General features: G+C 37.9%; 1 protein-coding gene across 1 annotated transcript; it reads left to right on the top strand.

The window, feature by feature from the left end:
* Positions 1-789: 789 nt before the first annotated feature.
* Positions 790-18,943, top strand: ahi1 (Abelson helper integration site 1). The gene is made up of 27 exons (XM_051868852.1): positions 790-950; positions 1,430-1,485; positions 1,592-1,716; positions 1,826-2,355; positions 2,665-2,780; positions 3,424-3,598; positions 3,948-4,140; positions 4,213-4,308; positions 4,480-4,665; positions 4,758-4,910; positions 5,544-5,676; positions 9,057-9,180; positions 9,295-9,524; positions 9,614-9,720; positions 10,819-10,937; positions 11,258-11,388; positions 11,641-11,781; positions 12,480-12,670; positions 12,772-12,814; positions 12,937-12,968; positions 13,273-13,384; positions 13,563-13,621; positions 14,247-14,309; positions 14,410-14,572; positions 15,057-15,145; positions 15,250-15,329; positions 17,798-18,943. The coding sequence occupies exons 2-27, from the start codon at positions 1,476-1,478 to the stop codon at positions 17,958-17,960; spliced, it is 3,564 nt and encodes a 1,187-aa protein (XP_051724812.1). The 5' UTR covers positions 790-950; positions 1,430-1,475; the 3' UTR covers positions 17,961-18,943.
* The last annotated feature ends 4,704 nt before the right edge of the window (positions 18,944-23,647 follow it).

Raw genomic sequence — 23,647 nt, 5'->3', positions numbered from 1 at the left:
AATGAATGTTACAAATGAATAAAAGACTATATCTCATATACTGATCATTTATCAATAATGTTATTTAATGATATTATAGATTACACTTTTGCAGAATGTGCCATGTTTGCTGAAATTTGACCAGCGGATGTCGCTAGCGTGTCACGCCCTTCTGCTCCGCTGCTTCGCGCATGCGTAGAAGTTTCTCATTATTACGAGAAAGTTTCTCATTATTATGAGAAACAAAGTCATTATTATGAGAAACTTTATCGTTATTATGAGATGTTAAGTCATTATTACGCGAAACTTTGTCATTATTATGAGATGTTAAGTCATTATTACGAGAAAGTTGCACATTATTATGAGAAAATAAGTAATTATTATAAGGAAGTTTCTCGTTATTATGAGATGTTAAGTCATTATTACGAGAAACTTTCTCATTATTATGAGAAACTAAGCCATTATTACGCGAAAATATATGGCCAACTTAATGAGTCATTTTTTATGTTTGTTCAAAAATCAGATTCGGACACAACAACACAAACTTGTAGAATCGAAAATTAAACTGAGTGAATTTTGTTAGGAAAAAACTTCCATAGGTTCAGAATTTACAATCTTATTCTTTAAACGTCTTACCTTTTTTAAAGTGCATCACAAACGGTCTGTTCTGCTCTACGGCGCGACTGCTACTTCCGGGATGTCGCCGTTGCTGAGTTGTCGCATCTCTCTTTCTACATGCCTCAGCTCTGGACTTTGGACTTTGACCAACCTCTGCGCGTTGGTTCTTGACAGTAACAGCACTGTTGCCACCCGCCTCCCTGGTGGCAACAGTAACCCAGGGAGGCGGGGCTAATCTTGTTGTTGTTGCTGTTGGAAACGGTCGCGCCAGCAATGGCAGCTCAATGAAATCATTCATGGATCCTCTACAGCAGACATGATTGGACTTCTTCGCCACATTTACGGCGTTTAATGTACGTTTATCTCACAGACACCCTACACGTAACAGTAGCACATGTAAAATTAAAAATAGATTCGCTGAATTTCCGCGCGAGAAAATCAGAATACCTAGCAGTGATTTGTTTGTATTGTTTTCAGCTAGCGCATGAGCTAACGTTACATCTACAATCACTCATACAAACATACTCATTTTGGCATTTTCAGAATCGAAAAAAATCAGATGAGACCAGAGTTGTTTTTATTAGATTTTAGACCAGCAATGTAATCGTTTATGTAGCATAGGATAGCGGGATTTTTAGAGGTGTTTCTGTGTTGGCGGTCAAGTTACTATTACATAATCTGATTAACAGTAGTTCTAGTAAGAGTAACTAAACTAAACAATTTATTGGTGGTTGTACCTACATAAGCGATTAAATACTGTCTAAAGGTTGAATCACCAGTTTTAGAAACACCAGTTGTTCTTTGATTCCATTGTAATATATGATATTTTCAGTTTTAGGATTGTTGTTCCAGAATGAATTTGTCTATAGTTCATCAGAATGCCAGCAGGTGAGTAAAGCTCACTCATACTTGATATATAACAACTCTTTTATCTGTCACAAGTGGTCATAGATGCTCTTACATGCAGATTTGTCTGTAAATCTCTGTTTGACAGGTCAAAGTGATGTGAGAGCTAAGACGAAAGCTCGCTTTGACGAGGTGTTGAAGAGATACACAAACCCTCCCTCTGAGAAAAAGAAAGCCAAACAGATCTCTGACCAGTCCCAGGAAATTATTGTGGTTAGTAATAGTGAAAGTAATCTTTATTTAAGAAAAATCTTATTGACAGAAGATAATTCACTGTTTACCCCATTATCTGTTATTTGAACAACATCCTGTATTCTTGCAGCTTCAGACCTTGAAGAAGAACCTAGATTTGAGTAAAGACACTGAAGATGATGAAGCTATCTTCAATAACACATATGATCCAGCTCAGGGCAGTCCTAGATACACCAAAAACAGGCGAAGAGAGAGAGAAGCATCTGTAAAGACCAACATAAACAATGCTGTAAGTGAGGAGGAGCCCAGCGGGAAAAAGAAAAGCAAAAGGAAGCTACCACAACCACCAACCGCTGTTCAAGATGAAGACGACAGCGACAGGAGGACTGATTCAGAAATCAACGGAAAACATTCTAGGAAGTCAAGGAAAGAGAAGGATAAAAGTGGAAAGGATGTCAGTCGACAGAAAGAAGAGACAGAGAGGGAAGATGATTATCTACAGGCGTACCAACATCAGATCTCACAGGAGGAAGAGACCGCTGGAAAGAAGATGGCACGGAAGAAAGCTGTAGAGAAGTTTACGGAGAGCCAGCTGCTAAACAATGAGCTGGAGAAGAAAAAGAAGAAAATGAAATCAAGCAAACATGATGGTGATAGAAGGTGAAAGATACAAAGTTCACAGTTAATGCTATCCTTGGAAGAAATGTGTTCCATATTATTTACTACACTATGTTGGCCTTTTCATATTTGTCTGACTAATGGAAGTCATTCTTTTTGCAATTCTGTTTGGAGATGCAAGAGCTGTAAAAATGACACACTTCAGCTTTAATTCAAGGATTAAAGTTGCCATAACCAAGGGTTTAGCATAGTGTGAGATGCCACTTATATAAAAATGCTTTTTTCGAAACATTTCTAAGGTAATACACATGTCTTTTTTCTTCTTAATTTGGTTTGCCTTTTTGTCTGCAGTCAGACTGAAGTGTCACTGGATAACCATACAGAAAACATCCTGGATGATGTTGTGGAGGAGTTCAAGGAGGACACAGTCAAACCCAAAGTGAAGAAGAAAAAGAAACAAAAAGAAGGTATGATATGCTGTCTGCACAATCTCAATGTCATCACCATAAAACCACCATAAAACAAGCCATATCTACTCTCTTCAATTTAACATCATTATAAACATCAAATTAGAGTCAAATAAATATCTAAAAATGCATAATATTAAATATTTCCACAATTTTTCTGAATTCACATCTAATATAGCTACATTATTCATGTATTTTTTTGCTTGTCACCACCATGGAAACTCAGTAACTCTTAAAGGGTTAGTTCACCCAAAAATGAAATGTCTGTCATTAATTACTCACCCTCATGTCATTCCACACCCGTAAGACCTTTGTTCATCTTCGGAATGCAAATTAAGATATTTTTGATGAAATCCAAGAGGTTTCTTATCCCCAAGAGAAAGCAACGTAATTACCACATTCAAGGCCCAGAAAAGTAGTAAAGACATCGATATAATAGTCATTGTTAAAATACTTAATTTGTGTTCCGAAGATGATCGAAGGTCTTACGGGTGTGGAACAACATGAGGGTGAGTAATTAATGACAGAAATTTCATTTTTGGATAAACTAACCCTTTAATATGTGTGTATATTGTGTTTATTTCATTGTTATTTACATATGTGATATGTTGGGTTGATTGTGTTTATTCATTTCTGGTTGTAGTGATTGTTGAGGAGGAACAGGCAGAACAGAAACAAGCCTTTGATGATAGTCTAGTGCTGGGAGTTTATATCCACAGGACAGACAAGCTGAAGACAGACCTGATGGTGTCTCACCCTATGGTCAAAGTTCACGTGGTTGATGAGGTCAATGGACAGTATGTCAAGAAGGAGGACAGGTTTGGATTTTACTTGTTGTTGTTTTTTTACCTAAAACCAAAACCTGCTAGAAGGCATTTGGATGACTATGCTTTATGTTTGAAACCTATGAACATATGACTATGTTTGAAACCTACTTTGTGACTGTTAAAAAAGTATGTTCTATATAGTATGAATGTGTGTAGTATGAATGAATTTCTGATGTACTACATTCATGTTGTCACTGTCGTGTCACATATGGCGTAAGTTGCATCGCTTCACATCCATTCATAAATCCTCTTCCGTGGTACAGTAAAGTGTCCCTCGAATGTGCACTTAAGAATCTTGGCATAAGTCAGATTTATTCCCAGTAATTTATTCTATTCACAGCCATCGCCATGTTTCATCCTTCTATGAGCAAGAAAACATCGAGCACATCCTACCCATCATAACTCAACCCTTTGACTTTAAGAAACACAAAATAACAGTTCCAGAGTGGGAGGAACAGATCATCTTCAATGAGCGCTTCGGATATTTCCTACAAGATGATGATGATAGTCCACGTGTGATACTGTTTTTTGAGGTTTGTGCATTTGTTTAAAGGTTATCCTCTGAGCAAAGAAAGGAATGACTAAAATACTTTGTGATGTTTCAGATTCTGGATTTCATCAGTATGGAGGAAGCACGAACAAACATCTCTGTTGACCATCATGAGCGGGGTTTCCGGAAGATTGCGTGGGCTTTTTTGAAGGTACCAGCTTTATTTTACAGTAGTCTATCTTTGGTATATTTGTTTGGTTATTTTGTCTGTTAGCTCTATAGCTGTTTTGTTTATTTTTTCTAACTGTATCCTTTATTATTTCAAGTTCTAGAATAGACTCAAATTTCCACTGAAATCAAGCTCTTCAAATATTTCCTCTAGCTTGTAGGAACCAACGGTGTCTTGAATGTTGACACCAAACTGCGTCTACAGCTTTACTGCCCTCCTCCGCGGGCAAAGAAACTGCCTCAAACAGTTGAAGTGTTTCAGTGGTGGTCAAAGTTCCCAAGGAACAAATATGCCTCAACCCTCTATGTCACAGTGAAAGGCCTCAAACCACCAGAACATGTAGGTTTACTTTTTTTAATTTAAAAACCACAGTGGAAATACTAAAAATTGATGGTCAGTGAAGTTTGTTTTGGTTTGGATTTGTTGCTCAGGTGGACCCCAGTATCCGCTCCATGATGGCTCTACAGCAGGAGCGGGGCAGCACCTCCTACAGTGAGCTCAATACTGAGATGACCAATAAAACCAGCACCCAGATACTGGAGAGCAAATCAGAAACCATGAAGTGGAGCCGCATGCCTGGACAGGTTTTAGTTATTTGTTTTATTGGCGTTAAAAATGGGGGAGTCAGTAGCTATGTTCGAAATCACACCCTATACCCTCATTCGCTATTCCCTACATTAGCCCACTAATATAGTCCAATTGAAGGAGTGAATAAAAACGAGTTAGTGAATTCGGACACTGAGTGCGCCAAAATGGCTGCCACTTTTGCGTACTTTTGTACTTCCTGTTTAATGGTTGCTCCAGTAGTAATAAAAAGATTTATCTTGAACTCTGTCATGAAAACTATGTATAAACCTTAATTAAACAAATTAAACAATTAAAAAGGAATGTATACCTATATGATATTGATATTACGCTGTACCAACATTGGACCAGCGATTTGGAAAATGGATGGGTGGATGATTCAGCTGCGGGAGCCATCTTCTGTCGAGATATCATAGTGCATTATGAGTATTCTCTAGTGTTGAGTGTACATTGGTTGTACATTTGTTTTTGTGGTGCATTGTGGGATTGAATGAGTGCACTCAATAACGTCCACTATGGTTTTCGTTTCGGACACCACTACAAATGACTGGTCCCTCAAATAGTGCCCTATTTGTGCCCGATTTCGAACACAGACAGTAATTAAATTAGCCTAATTTCTTTCTTATTGACAGGTGTGTCGCATCCCGAATAAGCCAATGCACTCCTTTCGTGGAGGTCAGATGGGCTGTTTTACTCTGTGTTTCTCCCATGATGGACGTGCGCTAGCAGCTGCATGTGCAGATAGAGATTCATTTCCTATCATTAGTAAGTAATTTGTAACTCGGTTTCTTTACATGTTGTCTTTTGTCTGTACTGTATTTTTTATTTTTACTTACATTTTCTCACAAAAATTTACATTTTGGGTAGTTAGTTGACAAAATAGTTTTGAGAAGTTGAAATTGTGTCATGCTGTACTTCATTTAAAACTATTTTTTGCTTTTTAATTTATATATTTATTCAGTTTTGATCTCTTATAAATTAAAAGACTACATTGGCTATTAAGGAGATGTGTATGTCACACCAAATAGTTCATTACCATTAAAACTAAATCTGTGAAATCTTGGTGAAAAACCAAGAAATATATGCATGTACAGGTGCTGGTCATATAATTAGAATATCATCAAAAAGTTCATTTTTTTATTATAAATTATTTTTAAAAATGAAACTTTCATATATTCTAGATTCCCTACATGTAAAGTAAAACATTTCAAAAGTTTTTTTTTTTTAAATTTTGATGATTAGAGCGTACAGCTCATGAAAGTCCAAAATCCAGTATTTCAAAATATTAGAATATTTCCTAAGATCAATCAAAAAATGGATTTGCAAAACAGAAAAGTTCAAGTTCTTTAAAGTATGTTCTTTTGTGCACTCAATACTTGATCGGCAGGACATATTACAGCAAATGACTTGCTCCTAGCACAAATTACTGCATCAGTGAAGTGTGGCATGAAAGTGATCAGCCTGTGGCACTGCTGAGGCACTATTGAGCCTTCAGATCATCTGTATATTGTTGGATCGACTGTTTCTCATCTTTCTCTTGAAAATATCCCATAGATTCAGGTCAGGCATATTGGCTGGCCAATAAAGCACAGTAATATCATGCTCAGCAAACCACTTGGAAGTGGTTTTTGCACTGTGGGCAGGTGCTAAAGTCCTGCTGGAAAAGGAAATCAGCATCTCCATAAAGCTTGTCAGCAGATGGAAGCATAAAGTGCTCCAAAATCTCCTGGAAGATGGCTGCATTGACTCTGCACTTGATAAAACACAATGGACCAACACCAGCAGACGTCACGGCCCCCCCAAATCATTATTGACTTCAGAAACTTCACACTAGACTTCAAGCAGCTTGGATTCTGTGCCTCTCCAGTCTTCCTTCATACTCTGGGACCATGATTTCAACATGAAATGCAAAATTTACTTTTATCTGAAAAGAGGACTTTCGACCACTGTTCACTGTCCAGTTCTTTTTCTCCTTAGCCCAGGTAAGATGCTTCTGACGTTGTCTCTGGTTCAGAAGTGGCTTGGTAGTCCTTTTCCTGAAGATGTCTGAGTGTGGTGACTCTTGATGCGCTGACTCCGGCTTCATTCTACTCATTGTGAAGCTCTCTTAAGTGTTTGAATTGGCTTTACTTGACAGTATTCTCAAGCTTGCGGTCATCCCTGTTGCTTGTGCACCTTTGCCTACCCAATTTCTTCCTTCCAGTCAACTTTGCATTTAATATGCTTTGATATACACTCTGTAAACAGCCACCCCATTCAGTAATGACCTTCTGTGACTTACTCTCTTTGTGGAGGGTGTCAATGATTGTCTCCTGGACCATTGCCAAGTCAGCAGTCTTCCCCATTAGTGTGGTTTCAAAGAACAAAAGATACCCGGAATTTATACTGTAGGGATGGTCATTTAATGAAACTCAAATGTAAATATTCTAATATTTTGAGATACTGGATTTTGGACTTTCATGAGCTGTACGCTCTAATCAACAAATTTAAAAAAAAAAACTTTTGAAATGTTTTACTTTACATGTAGGGAATCTAGAATATATGAAAGTTTCATTTTTTAAAATAATTTACAATAAAAAAATGAACTTTTTCACGATATTCTAATTATATGACCAGCACCTGTATATACAGTAACGGCCAAAAGTGATGTCCAACTTAGGAAAATTAGCTTCTTCGCACTTTATTCAAACTTTTTTTATTAAATATTTTGTATGCATGTTGTGAAGTTGTGCTTGGAGCTTAAAACAAATGTACGCATTCTATGTTTCAGTTGTATCATTTGTCAGGATACAGTGAAACATACCGAATTTTGTGGATGTTATCTTTTTTCCAAGTGGTCATACAGTACCAAGCTTACACTCATTATTCCCAGCCTGTAATTCAATAAATCACTATGTGGCAAGTATTAGCTATATTATTAGATATTATTTTGTGGCTTTTAGTGAAAATGGCCAGATGGAAGGAGCTGTCCTCCGCAACCAAGGAGGATACTGTTGAAATGGCTAAATCTGGTCAATCAGTTTTGGATTTTGCTTGTGTGTTGGATGTGAATGGTCACAATGTCCACAGAATTATTTCAAAGCACAGTATTATTTCAGTATTATTTCAAGACCACTACCATGCAGAATGTAAAGTGCTATGGTTGGTCAAGGAAGACTAGTGAAAATTTTGACAGGAGGATGAATATCACCTGAATGTGGGACCATCTCTAAACAGCTTCTAAAGACCTGGATGAGACCTCCAACATCCAATATCTTCTTGAACTGTAAGCCAACGGCTTTAAGAGGCTGGATTGAGCAGTTGTGTACCAGTAAAGAAAGCATTTATTAGTTTTATCTACTGAAAAAAAAAACACCTTGCATTTGCAAAAGAACAAAGTCTGGAGTGTGGAAGATTGGAGCCGTGTTCTGCAATCCGACAAGTCAAAATTTAACAACCTAGCATTGGATGGTGTCAGATATGTTCGTAGGAGACGACTGGAGAGTTTTAATACCAAATGCATGCGTGGTACCATTAAGCACGGCAGGGGAAACATAGTGGTATTGGGGACGCATGTCTGCAGCAGGTGTTGGAAGGATCTACAAAGTTTCTGGCACTTTGAGAATGGACCAATAACAATTCATTCTCCTACAACTAATCCTTTAAAGTGGCCTCCTTAGTTTCCTGACCTTAAAGTAATTGAAAAATAATTGTAGTCAATGTATACATTGTAGTCAGTGTATGCTTTATTTCCTGTGATCTTTTTGTTTTTCTATGCTTTTTTTTTTTACATAATACAAAAAACCCATATTTAATTATATGCTTAATGAGTTTGCCTTTCTTGACAAATAATTTTGTCATTTTAATATCTTAATCCTGTTTATTTTATTCTTTTTCCCAATATAACATATTCCTCATATTTAGATTGTTTAGAACCTGAAGTGGCATTAAAAGCAAATATTGTGCAAACATCCCTTTCTTCCTGACAACTTTTTTACACTACTGTATAAGGGAAAGTCTATTATATATAATATAATATAATATAGAATTTCCCTTTCGCATTTATATACATTTTTAAACACAACTAATGTTTAAAAAACATGTAAAAATGCCAGTTATACCTCAAGTAATTATTTACATTTCACAATGAATCTCTTTTTTTTTAGTATATGAGATTCCATCTGGGAAAGTTCTGGCATCCTTTAATGGTCATCTGAGTGTGGTGTATGATCTCTGCTGGTCCAGAGATGATAAAGATTTGTTAACTGCATCATCTGATGGAACAGTAAGGTAAATATTGCTTTTTTGCATATAAAGAGTTACCCAATAATATTATGCAGCTCATAATTATCTCACAAATATGAGTGAAAGTGTCGACCATAATACTTTGCTTTTGTCTTTCAGAGTGTGGAATGTTAAACGACTGCAGAGTCTTGCTCATAAAACTCTCCCTCACCCTTCATTTGTGTACTGCGCCCAGTTCCACCCGCAAGCCCAAAGTCTGGTGGTGACGGGGGGCTTCGATGGAGTGCTGCGGGTGTGGAACGTAGACATACAAGACGTGAATGGGCAACTTCTGCAAGAGTTTGATGGACACAAGACTTTCATCAATACGCTGTGTTTTGACCCAGAAGGTACTGTGCAAATTATCATCATAACTGTTTAAGGTGTGACATTAAAAGCTGTGATTTGAGACATTAGTGATGTGGTGGTCTTCTCACAGGGAGCAGAATGTTTTCTGCAGACAATTCTGGCCTCATTATTGTGTGGGGAACCAAGGTAGTGCCTGGGTCTCGCCGTGGACTGACCAGTCAATGGAGCATTGAGAGGGTAACAGAGTTCTCAAATACTGCCTGGAAGAGATATATAAATCACTATTTGAAATCATGATTTGAACTACTAAAGGCTGGAATACACTACACAACCTTTAAAAACTGAACAGAAAACACTAAGCATTGTGCGCTTGTTGACTTTGTAAATGGTAATGGAGAAAAACTGGGCATCATACACTAAACCACTAAGGGTCAGTTCACACAGAATGCAATTTTGCTGTTAAAAACATGAGATGCAGGTCACTAGAACAAAAAAAGCACAAGGTCTAGAGACGCTTTTTCTAAAAACTTAACTTATTTTAACTTGAGCGCCGCGTTCTTAGAATGCCGCATCACGTGTGAGATGCTGCAAAAGACGTGAGATGCGAGCGCAACAGTTAAAGACGTCTGTCTAGCGCATGTTTACAGTGAAAAATAATGGCAGAGTAGCGCAGTGCAATGGGGAAAAAAGCGAATGGCCCCTAAGGATCACACACTAGCAGACTTTCAAGTCGTTCCGAGCCCAACAAACTGACACATGACAAATTAAAATATTATATGTTCTAAAATTGGCTCAAAATATCAAACATGTTTGATATCTGGGGCGTATTTATGGTCTGAAGCTAAAAAAAAATCAGAGTCTGTGCCTATCATGCACTGTTTGATTTTCTGCTAAATCTGGCAACTCTGACTCCAGAATATCTGCTGAATTGCTCTTAATTTCCACAAATAGTGTAGACTCCTTCAAACTGTATCAGGCAAATGTCGAGTAGTGTATTACAGCCTTAAAGGGATAGTTCACCCAAAAATCAAAATTCTGACCTTAAGTTGTTCCAAATCTTTGTTCTGCTGAACACAAAGGAAGATATTTTCAAGAACAATTTTAACCAAACAGTTGAGGGGCACCACTGACTTTCCTTGTATTTTTTTTCCATACTATGTAAATCAATGGTGCCCCACAACTGTTTGATTACCCATATTCTTCAAAATATCTTCCTTTGTGTTCAGCAGAACAAAGATATTTACATGTTTGGAACAACTTGAGGGTGAGTAAATGATGACAGAATTTTCATTTTTTATCTCTTTAAGGGAATGCCAATTCAATATTTCTCTACAGGAAATTAAAGAGGCAGAACTGAATGGAATATCCATCAACTCATTAGAGGTGCATCCAAATGGAAGACGACTTTTAATTCATGCCAAAGACAGCGTTTTAAGGGTCATGGATTTGAGAATGTAAGTATCTATCTTTTTAATTAATATTTAATACTATAATGTAATATATTAATATATTCTATTAAAAATCTGTTTAATTTAAATCATTTTTAATTCAGAATTGATAATGCACACAGATGAATTGTGCAGAGTAAGACTATATATGTGTAATTAAGAGTAAAAAGGGACAAATTTAATTTCATGTTGACTTTGAATGTCAACGCACATGTCAATGCACATGCTAATAGTTCATGTTGATGGTACCAACATGACAGGAAGTAATAAAAGAAACAAAGTGAGTGCAAATCTATTGAAACAAACAATTGTTTTGCCTGTTACAGTCTTGCAGTGAAGAAATACATAGGTGCCACCAACTACAGGGAGAGAATCAACAGCACGTTCACTCCCTGTGGAAGCTTCATCTTTTCGGGCAGTGAAGATGGACTGGCCTATGTGTGGAACTCTGAGACAGGTTTGGAGATTGTTTTGAGGCAATATGCGCAACAAACTTCACAGAGCGGTGTGAGTAGAACCGTAGGGCTTACACTAGGCTAGCCGATTACCTTGAAAGTCCATGGATATTGGCATCAGTTCATACTGCTCTTAACACTTGCTGACAAGCAGATTTTTGTGTTTGTTCATGTGACGTTCAGCATAAAGCCTATTTAGTTTGATTACAAAGAAAAATCCAAGTGGAGGTTGAATTTGAATTTCCCTTGTCCAGGTGACCAGGTCGCCGTTTACTCTGAGCTGTGTTATTCATCTGCACTTCGAGCTGTTGCTTTCCACCCTCATGAGAACATGGTGGCCTTCTGTTCCTTTGGCCAAAACCAGCTCATCCATCTCTATCTGTATGACCGGAAGGGTAAGTCCTCCAAATGACTCAGAAAACCACTGATTCAAATTCATCAGTAGCTGTTTCCATCCAAAGTTGCAAATTTAACTTATGCGCAAAATTGGAATATCGCATTAAACATTTGCAAATAAAGCACATTTTCCTCCAACAAAATCTTTTCTTTTTTTTTTTTTTTCAAAATCTGTTGGTCTTTTTTTGTATACATCATAAATTACTTGCACTTTAGAGCACGCAGACAAAATGCAATAAACATGGTAATGTTATCTGGTGCTCGGAGGCAGATGCCTGCTGTTTGGGAACACTGACATTTAAGACAGTTCGGTGAGGTAATTATACGATGACAGACTTTAACTAAGGCATTTCAGAATGACCAAATTTTAGATGCTGTGCAATGAGATTGATCTGCTGGTTAGTCCAGTTATGCTGTCCCATTGCGCAAAGTCACATGACTTTTTTCATGCGCATCGAGGAGATTATTTGGTAAATGTGTTTCCATTGTAGTTATGCATGTTTTGTTATCAGATAAAAAATGTATCCTCCTCAATTGACCGCTCAAGTTTTTACGCACATATGCACATCTTGGCGTTTCCATCCACCGTTTTTAAATGCAATATCACAAAATGCCAAAAAAATAGCTAGTGTTTACAAACACAAAAGTAACATGATCATTGTCTGTGTAAAGATGAGTGTTTCATGCTTGCATGCAGTGGCTCAGATGGAGGTGGAGAGTTTGAGAGGGTTGAGTCGTTCAGAGAATCTGGATAGTAAGACAGGCAGGAATTCATCAGAGGTCACAACCTTTCAGAACTCCTCTGCCACCGGCATGGACCAGTTTGCCAGCACAGCTCGTGTGTCCCTAAAGATGCAGCGGGTCAAACAGAAATTAGACTCTGTACTGGTAAAAATGTTAATGAATATATTTAATAAATAATTGATTATTATGAGCATTATAATTTAGTCAATAATCAATCAGTAATACTTTGAAGCATTTTCTTGCAGGAGCCCCATCGTAGTTCCCCTGGTGTGGATATGTATGAACAAGGCAAGTGACATTCATGATAATGTTGATTTGACATTAAGAAAATGAGCTGTATTTTTTTTTTTTAATACATGTATAATGAATTCTGTTGTAAATTAACACAATATGTTTTTATTTTTTTATAGGTGGCATGTCTCACCTGGGAAGAAGCCTAGAGGTGAATATTTGTATATTTTGCACTTGGCTATAAAAGTTATACTAGTAACATAGCTTTTAGAGTTACGTTAAAAGACGTAAACAGTACTAGTTTTGGCTGTAGTAACATGAGCCAAAACACATTTATTGCAGTGGTTCTGTTTATCTCTTTTGGAGCTTTTGAAATCATTATACAATGATTACAAAATATTTGCAATGGGATTGACAATGAAAAATTTACTCAAACTGACACCGTACAGCATTCACCATCCTGTGCCCTGTGATACTATGGGTTCTTGTTTTATGTTTTTTTTTTTTTTTTTCAGGGCCTGACCTCAAATATTCCTCCATCTCTACTGTCCCCTCATTCTAAACTACAGATGTCCGCATCACTCAGCTCTCAACTCATTCCACAGGCAACACTCACCTCACACAACAGTACGTTCTCTACATTATCCTTTATGTCATATAGGATAACTTAAACATGCATCATTTTGAAGAGCATGGCACACTAGAGAAGAATGAAAGTTTAAAAACATTTTAGTTTGTTTCTAAGGTACTTCATAACCCCATGAAATGAGGTTTTTAAGCTTTATGTCTTCCTCTCCTCTCACAGGTGGTTATAGTCCCGCTGGGCAGCCCATAAGAAGAGCTCCATCCCTCAAACACCAAAAAGTAAGACACTGTGATCTGTTTTTGTATTACACTACCATTCAAAAGTTTTAAAGAAATGAATACTTTTATTCATTAAATTGATCAGAAGTGTCCCTAAAGACATTTATAATGTTACAAAAGATTTCAATTTTAAATAAATGCTGTTCTTTGAACTTTCTGTTCATCAAAGAATCCTGAATGTATCATGGTTTCCACAAAAAAATATTAAGCAGCACAACTGTTTTCAACATTTATGATAAAAATAAGAAATGTTCCTTGAGCAGCAAATCAGCATATTTGAATGACTTCTGAAGAATCATATGACACTGAAGAGTAGAGTAATGATGCTGAAAATTCAGCTTTGCACTACAGGAATAAGTTACAATTTAAAATATAACACAGTTATTTAAGTTATTTAAGCATAATAGACTTTCTTTCAAAAACATTAAAAGTACCCAAACTTGTGAAAGGTAGTGTATGTTTTTTGGGTTTTTTTTTGTATATATTTATGGATTGTTAATAAGTTTCAATTAGTATAAAAGATATATGTAGATATATGTATTTAGCACTGAAGAATAATCCAGTTTTGCTTATGTATTATGGAAGATCATACTCTATTAAAGGAAAATTGTGTTAATGTCCACAGAGTTTACTGGATTATGAATTCTCTCAACAAGAAGAGACAGACTTCGGGCAAATCCATCAGACGGTAAAGTTCAGTTCGTTTTATTATTTATATTACTATATATTTGGAGTTACTTTGTTTTGTTTTTTTTTGTTAATGACCTCTTGTATGAAATCTTCTCTAGGTTGTGTCACTGTATGAGTACAGAGCCAATCGATCGGATGAGCTGTCGATACGCCGTGGTGACGTGATCCATGTGCTGTACAAAGACAACGAGAGCTGGTGGTTTGGGCGACTGGTCAGTGGGCAAGAGGGATATTTCCCAGCATCCTATGTGGCTGATGAAGGTACGTGAATGGGAGTTTCATAACCAAAGCACATGTATGATATTATCTTGTCTAAATCCATTAGCAATACAACAATACATCGATCAAATGACTAGCGATACGATGTATCGATGCAACCTGTAAAAAAAAAAATTGATACCTATATATTTTTTTACCTTTATTTTGACACTCTCCACATCTTCATGCAAAGCCCGTCTATGTATTATCAGCGCCAACGTGTGCATTCTTGTTTAAACTCACCTGCCAAGGCTTAACAAGGACCGCACGATAGCCCGCAGCCAGTGAGTAAGACGTACTGTTACTGTCCTGATCGGGGCAGCGCTGAATTGCCAAAAAGTTGTAATATCTTAATATTGATATATCAATATTGCAGAATTTGAGATATCGGCAAATATCGTATCGCTGGCTATGAGAATCGATATCAGATTGTATCATGATGAACCGTTTGATTTACACCCCTAAAATCCAAATGTATCTTCCATAGGGAGTTTTGATGAGGAGCTTTCAAGAGCTTTAAAAGCACAACCATCACTGTTAGATCAAGATGGAGCTGAGCGTGCAACACCAGTCCAGGTAAATGACAAATTATTATTTTTCCCCTCACATCAAACAGATGAAAAAATCCTTAAAACAGCTAATTATGATGATATACTTTGTCCCTGATGTTCCTCCTGCAGCTGTCTGCAGCCATCAGTGCCTCTGGAGAGCTGAAGATCATCTCAGAACTGGATACTGACCCTGAAGCATCCTCCACCATGTATGAATTAAAGGGGACCTATTATTCCCTTTTACAAAGTCTTGATTTTGTTTTTGGGGTCTACTAGATTAGGTTTTCATGCTTAAATGTTCAAAAAAACACATGTGTGTCCTGGTTGGTTGGATGGACCAGTGTGTTGTGATTGGTCAACCGCTTCGAGCATGTTTGGGAAATGTCCCACCATAACTGCAAGTTTCAACCAGTGTTAATTTTGACAGCAAATTTTGATTTAGTTTTAGTCATAGTCTTTTGACTAAAATGCCATTTAGTTTTAGTCATATTTTAGTCATTGGAAATTGTTTTAGTTTTAGTCTAGTTTTAGTCAACTAAATCTACAGTAGATTTAGTCGACTAAAATCTAATTTAGTTAAATTGTAATGCATTAAGCATCTCTCTAACATTACACAGATCCTATACACTGATATAGGTACATCTGATATTCCCCAAACTGCCAAAGCGGACAGCTTTTGATCGTTCAAGTGCAAAAAGACACGAAAGAGCAAAATTCAGTACTTTTCAGGGATTGACACACTTATCATTGAGGTACTATTATAGTTTTCGTTTAAAATTTTTATTAGATTTGGTTTTTAGTTTTTCTGCTTTCATTGTAATTTTAGTTAAAAGTTTTAGTAATTTTTTGTGTTTGTCTTTTAGTTTTTGCTTTTAAATGTCTATAAGTTTTTATTTCTGTTTATTTTAATACCTCAGGTTAAGCTAAAGCTTAGAAACTATGAAATAAAATAAGTTTACATTTTTATATATTTTTTTATTTCAGTTAACGTTTATTTCAAGTAATGAAGATTTCTTTGGTTTTTGGTTTAGTTAACTATAATAACCCTTGTAAAATATATTGAATAATGTGTCAAATAATGCTCTTAGTCTTTCCTTCCTGTGACAGAAGATACAGTATTTTACTATGAATTAAATAGAAATTAAATTAAATACAGTTTATTGTGTAGACAAAATAACAATAATAACCAGGAAAAAATTATAAACCATCCCGAAATACACCGTGACTCTTACTCTGAAATGTCTGCAGTCTGCACTGTAGCAGGCTGCTCATCAGAGTGATAGTATGCATTCTTACAACCGTCTAAAACATACTACCATATAAACATCGTGTAGTAAACATTGTCATAATTCATCAACATTAGCTTAAAAGCATTCGCTTGGCATAAATAGTCTGAAGTGCTGCTGCGCGAGCCTGTAGAGTGCGCAACAGCGCCGCTTTTCCCGCGGTTAGATCAGCAATTACACTTCAAATGTGCGCATCTTCCACACAGGACAGCAGTCCTGACTGGATATCTTCCCAAATCGTCAATCTCAGATGACGAAAATTAGAGTAGATTTTAGTCATAGTTTTAGTCATTCAAAACGCATTTTTATTTAGTCATCGTCTCATTTTCGTCCGTGAAAAAATGTCGTTGACAAAATTATTCGTCAACGAAATTAACACTGCTTTCAACACACTATTAATCAGGCCTCACCCATTTTTTTGGGTATGACTTTGGCGGGAATTATTTAAATGAGGAATATTGTGACCAGTGTTAAGGAAAGTTACTTTTAAAGTAGTGTATTATAATATTGCGTTACTCCCTAAAAAAGTAATTAATTGTGTTACTTTTTATGGCAAGCAAAGTGTTGTGTTATTTTTTTCACATCTCGGCTGGGATTGCTTGTTTGTTTTTAATAAAAACATAAGTTCTGTTTTTGGCAAAAAGCCCTTTCACACCAAAAGTTTATCTAAAGTAACTTTTGCTTATTAGTATGGTTGAATTGGATCATCAAAGGTCAGCAGCAAAGGCAATGGTTCATAAAGTGATATTAAATAAAGTGTATTTGCTTAACATTTAATTATTGCAGGTTTGCATAATATTCCAAGTTTGCATTTCACTATTTTTATTCTTTTTGAGTAAATGCATGCTCACATTTACAGCAGACTAGAACTACAATAACTATTATGTTTACACAGCGCACACAACGCCTCTGCACCTTACTCTCGATTTCTCAAAATGGAAACAAGACAGGTGTCAGTCAATGGGAAAACAATAATACTGGCGTTACTTATTTGAAGATGTAACTCAGATATTTTGTTGTAAATTTAAAAGTAATGCATTACTTTACTAGCTGCTTGCAAAAAGTAATCTAATCACGTAACTTGCATTACTTGTAATGCGTTACCCCCAACACTGATTGTGATGCGTTTGTTCCTGGAAAAAAAAACTACAATCGAGGCATTTAAGGGAGTTCAGAAACTATATAGATACATAGAGAATAACTCCCTTTCGTGTGACTTTGTATTTTGTAACATTGTAGACCTTTTTAATGCTCAAACTGCAACATTACACACTAATGAAAGTTGAAAATGTAAAAAAGCAAAATAGGACACCTTTTAAAGTCCTTTTTTTTTTTTTTTTTCTCTCTCTTGTGCATATAGATCTTATTTTCTTCACTCATTTTCTTTACAGAACAAAAAAGAAGAAGAAAAAGGTGAAGCGGAGTGAAGTTCCCTCTGTTCTGCCTCAGGTCCCATCCTCAGATCATGAAATGTCTTCAGCATTATCTAGAAGGAGACCCCTCCCCCGACTAGGCCAGGCCAACGGTGCATTTGAAGGTGGAGGACCGAACTGATGTGACCCGATTGGATTTCTAAGACTTACCTATGTTATTAAGGAACATATAGAAAGGAAGACATGTGAACACAACGTGTTCCCAAAAGTGTTTTTGTTGATCTATCTTTTTTAGTTGGCCTTATTTTAAAATATATTTTGTAATTTTGATACTGGTATTTGTAATATGTAGTTTTACAGGATTGTTTTGTACAATTTTTATGTATATACTGTGTTTTTATTTTATTGTTCATGTCAAAACTAAGCATTTTATTTAAATTAATCTTGAATGTAACAGCAACAATTCCAGCATTAATCATAATGATCTTTCTAATATAAATATATTTTTCACATTTCACAGAAGGGAATAAACTATGGCATTTATTTAGCACCAGAGTTAATGTATACAATTGACTAAATTTATACATTTCTGTGTGACAAATTCATGCAAGATTTTACAACCGCCAGGCAATTGCACATATTGTAAAGTAAAAGTGTAAACAGCTTTTGCAACGTTGGATGGATCAATATTTATGCTACAGTTCCAAAGAACCCAAGGATCTCATTGCTATGAAAATACTGTAATGCACATTGTAAACATGTATTTTGTAAAACTGTACATTTGTAGAAGTTGTTTCTATCAGGAATATGGCAAGAATATGCAAATCTGTAAAAGCAGTGGAAATGGGGTCCGTCGCAAACTATGGCTAGACGGATAATCTGTTAAGTAACATAAAAATACAAATCCCACATTCTTGCACTAGTCCAAAAGATTTCTGAAACCTTGATGTACTGATCTCTGCCCCATACAACCACGGCGCCTCCCTTGTCCGCTCTTTTTATTACAAGATCATCATTATTGGAAAGCCAGTTCAAAGCATCTCCTTTTGAAAGATCGGTGGCGTAACTTTGTTTTAAAAAGTGGGTGGGACAGGAATGTGTGTAGTGGGGTGGGGGTGTATTGTAATTGTATTATCCCAATAATAAATGCACAAAATTTATTGACATAGACCTCATGTTTAATATGATCGTTTCACCCTTACATCTACTATAATAAAATATGTTAGTCTCGAGAATATTTGCATTAGTCTATAAATAGGTGGATCCGCATTAAATATCAGATTGTCTTGATGGACTAGGGGTAAAATTTTTGTTCAGCATGCCAGAGGTTCTGGGTTTTAATCTGCCCTCATATAATGTATTTTATTTTTTCTTATTAAAACCAAAAATGTTCATCAGTGATTGTATATCAAGAGCAGGGACACGTTTGTGTATTTTGTTTTGTGATTTCACCGGAACGAATAGAATCTCCGCAACAGCGTTAAGCGAGAGATTGAAGCACTCGTCCGTGTGAAGACTGCACAGTGTAAACATGCAGTGTTGGGGGGGGCCTCCTGGAATGTGGTTGGGAACCCCTGGTCTATATCAATTATCAATCAATTATTGCGTTGGTGGGAACGATCTAATGCTGTCCGAATCGACTGTCTCTTTCCTGTTCACGCACTTAGAGAAACTGATTCACATTTTTTAACGTCATCTCTGAGCGGCTTTGTCTCAAAATGTGCGTACGTATTGTTTTCAGAGAAACGTGATTAACGAACAACAAACTCTAATCAACAAATCTATTGTAGCATCAGGCTAGCTTAGCCCCACAATGCAATCTGGCATTTTAGTTATTTATGGGGGCAAATAAATGTTTAATTGATAATATGTCCATTCACCACAAGAACCTGGAAGATCCTGTCAGGAATGACCATATATGGACAAGTGTGACGCTTCTGGTCAAATAAGTTGTCATTGGCTCTGATCTTCCCTTGTCACGCACAGGATTCGCTGTGATTGGACAATCTTTTAACCCATATTAAAAAAAGTTTAATGTTGCAAAGTACGTTTTGCTGTTATTACATCAGTAATACATTCAGTTAACAATGCAGTGTTGCGGTGTTGTGAGGAATTACCCCTTCACTGAGATCCTAACCCTAACCCTAGCATAACTTCACTGAACTACAAATAACAGCGCCATGTTTTTCGCGTTCCATCGATAGAATGACAGAGGATTATGGGTAATGTGGTTTAAAAGGTTTAATAAAAAAAAGGGGAAAATACTATCTTTAATTAGCAAAGGGATATCTAATCATGTTTATTGTGCAAAACTCTACCATATTTCACCCTGCCTTTCAAATATGTCATTTTATTATAAGCACTTTTTAAAACGCCTTTATACCTCCTTTTCGTACATATTTGAAAACTGTGTGTAACATTATTTAGTAAACATAGCATAAGTAGTTGTCATACCAATTTTCTCTTTGATACGATAATCAGACTTTGATTTACAGCCATTTGAAATGTGCATTTTCTTGCTCTTCCAGGGGACTCTACTGGGCCCCTGAGGGTGGAAGGGCAGTAAAACAGACACATTTGTATTCTCATCATGGACAACAAAGTGTGTTGAGTCACATTATCCATTATATTGTCTTTTCAACAATTTGCCATTATGCAGGTTGTTGCAAGTTCATCCAGTCATAGTTAAGATAACAGAACAAGAATAGACCCCCAAAAATCAACATAAATGCCTGTTTGGAATGTGCTTCTCCATTTATTTCATTAGAACAACAACAAGAATACAGTGTTGACACAAAGACACCAATAAATATTGACACTACGTTGTACTATTACACAAGGCCAAGGTACAGACAGTGTGTACTTTATATGGTGCAAGTCATAAAATTAATGCAATGCAAAGAATCATAATGAAAAAAAAAAAAAAAAAAAAAAAAAAAAAAGGGGACCTCATTTGTAAAACTATCGAACTTTCCTCATCTTTGTCCTCCTCAAGTGCTGGACATCAGTAATGTGCATGCTCATTGTAGGAACTGTGGACGAACCAGACAAATGAATCATTCATATGATACTTTCAAAACATAATTCCAGAAACCCAAGCTCAGAGAACCTAATTTTCGGCTCCAATCTGTCTACAGAACAACCCCTGCTAGGTACTTTTATGGCACCCATGCTTCCTGATTGAAGGAGAGGTGACAAACATAAGCTATCTGTAGCAACCAAATGGTCACCAGAAGATAAAGAGTCTTTGATATCCAGATCAAAAGAGACAGAGAAACAATGCAGGCCTGTTTTTCTGAGTGACCTAACTTTACAGAAAAACCCAGAGAATGTTTCTACAACTAAAACTGCATCAAGTTGTTCCAAACAATTTGAAACGGACTTATCAAACATCTTTCAACTGCATAAATTTTATATCATGTCTATACATGCTACTTGTGACCAGTTATGCTTTAGAACACCCACAATTCATGTAAATGTGATAACTTTTGGAGTAACAAGAACAACAAAACGAAGACAAGACTAAACTGACAAAAGACAGACAAGCAGCTCATTCAAGCCATCCAACTTTCACTCACTTTTCGTTTCTTTTACTTTACTTTCTTTTCCGTTGAGAGTCTCGTGTTCTAAGTTTTGCCACAAGTTTAAACCAACGACTTTTGCCACCTCAACTTTAACTCCAGCCATGACAAAGAGACTTCCTTTCATTTTGCCAGTATGCTCAAACATGATTGGTTTTTACCTGACCACCATCCGGACCTGAAAAGACAAATCATCGACTCGGAAAAACCCTTCTCTCCACACCGACAAGGAGTTTCCCATTTAAAGTCAACTCGACAAGCAAGTACCTCCAGATTCTAAAACATACTCCGTTACGAACATAACCTCGGTTCCCCGAGATACGGAACGAGTACTGAGTGTGGGGAAAAACTCCCCCCCCCCGATACTGAAGCCTTATTCAACAACGCAGTGTAACTGCACGGCCATTGGTTCAAACTGGAAAACTTTTTTGAACCAATGGCAGCGCGGCGGAGCTGCGTGAGCCTATGGCGATGCAGCACGCCAAGCCCACCAAAATGGCCAGGGCGACTGGCTATATAAGCGGGCATTTCACCATAGTATTTCAAGTCAAATCAACTGAAGCGACGACACCGAGTCGTGCAGCCCTGTGGCATGGCAACTAACGCAGTACTCGTTCCGTATCTCAGGGAACCGGCTGCAACCGCTCGATGTAGGTCCTCAATGCCCTAACTGGGCAGAGTAAATCCAACTCTTGCTCGTCCATCGAGAGAGGTAGCGCTGAGAGGGAAGTGACCAGTACGCAGTACAAGGCTGTTTCGTCCCACTGACTGGCCAGCGATAGGTGCGTGGAACGATGCTATGGCTGCTACGTACACCTTGAGCGTGGAAGGGGTGAGGCCCTTGTCCAGACACTCCTGGAGAAATGGACAATATCAGAGATAGGTCACACTCAACAGGGTCTTTGTTTCGAGCTGCACACCAGTCGACGAAGATTGACCATTTTTGGGCATAGAGGCATCTAGTGGACGGGGCTCTCACCTGAGAAATGGTATTCAGCAATTCCCTTGGGGAGGTTAACAGGCTCCCATCGAGGGACCACAGGTGCAGAGCCCAGTTCTCTGGCTGGGGGTGCCAGATTGTCCTGTTCGCCTGAGAGAGGAGGTCCCGTCTCAGGGGGATCGGCCATAGGGCTTTCGTTGAAAGCCTGAATAGCTCCAAGGACCAAGGTTGGTTCCTCCAGAGTGGGGCCACCAGGAGAATTCTGTGATTGTCTTCCCTGATTCATCTGATGACCTGAGGGATCAGAGCGATCGGGGGAAAAGCGTAAAGGAGGCTGGGCCAGCGCATCTATGTCCTTCGAAAAGAAGATTGGGCAGTGAGAGTTGTCTTCTGAGATGAAGAGGTCGACCTCTGCCCTCCCGAATATCTCCCAGATTCTGAGAATCGTCTGGGGATGGAGCATCCACTCGTCTGGGGGACATTGCTCTGAGATAGCATGTCTGCTCCCAGATTCAATCTGCCCTGTATGTGCGATGCTCTTAGCGATCGCAGCCTGGGCAGGGCCCATTCCAAGAGCTGCTTTGCCTATGCAGAGGTGACTGGATGAAAACCCGCCTTGGTGATTTATGTAGGACACCACTGTCATGCTGTCCAACCGGACGAAGACATGGCGTCCCCTCAGGACCCTCTGAAAAGAGTGAAGGGCTCGACTCACTGCTAGCAACTCTAGGTAGTTGATGTGCAGATGGCTCTCGTTGCTCGACCATGAGCCGAAGGCTAGTCTGCCCTCGCACAGAACGCCCCAACCCCAGTTGGACGCATCTTTTGAGACCACCATCCTTCTGGCCGAGCTGCAAAACCAGGGAGGCGGAAGCCATCAGCCCTAGCATCCTCTGGAAAAACTTCAGAGAGAGACGGGTTTTGATCCTGACAGAGGCCATGAGCTGCTGAATGGCCAGAGCGTGCTCTAGCGAGACTGCAGCCCTCATATGGGCTGAGTCGAAAACTGCACCCAGGAACGATATGCGTTGGCTGGGGAGCAGTGAGCTCTTGGCGAAATTGACCAGAGTCCTAGGCACTCCAAATGGCTGAGGAGCATGGATCTGTGATGCTCTAGCTCGGTCTGCAACTGGGCCAATATGAGCCAGTCGTCGAGGTAATTCAAGACACGGATTCCCATCGGTCTCAGAGGGGAAAGCGCTGCGTCCATGCACTTCGTAAAAGTGCGGGGAGCTAGGGACAGCCCGAAGGGAAGGACTATATATTGGTAAGCCACTCCCTCGAATGCGAATCTCAAGAATCATCTGTGATGGGGGGGGCTATCTGGATGTGAAAGTATGCGTCTTT

This window comes from Ctenopharyngodon idella, chromosome 17 (assembly GCF_019924925.1).
Source record: "Ctenopharyngodon idella isolate HZGC_01 chromosome 17, HZGC01, whole genome shotgun sequence".
Classification (NCBI taxonomy): Eukaryota; Metazoa; Chordata; class Actinopteri; order Cypriniformes; family Xenocyprididae; genus Ctenopharyngodon; species Ctenopharyngodon idella.
This window is presented reverse-complemented; position numbering and strand designations above follow the sequence as displayed.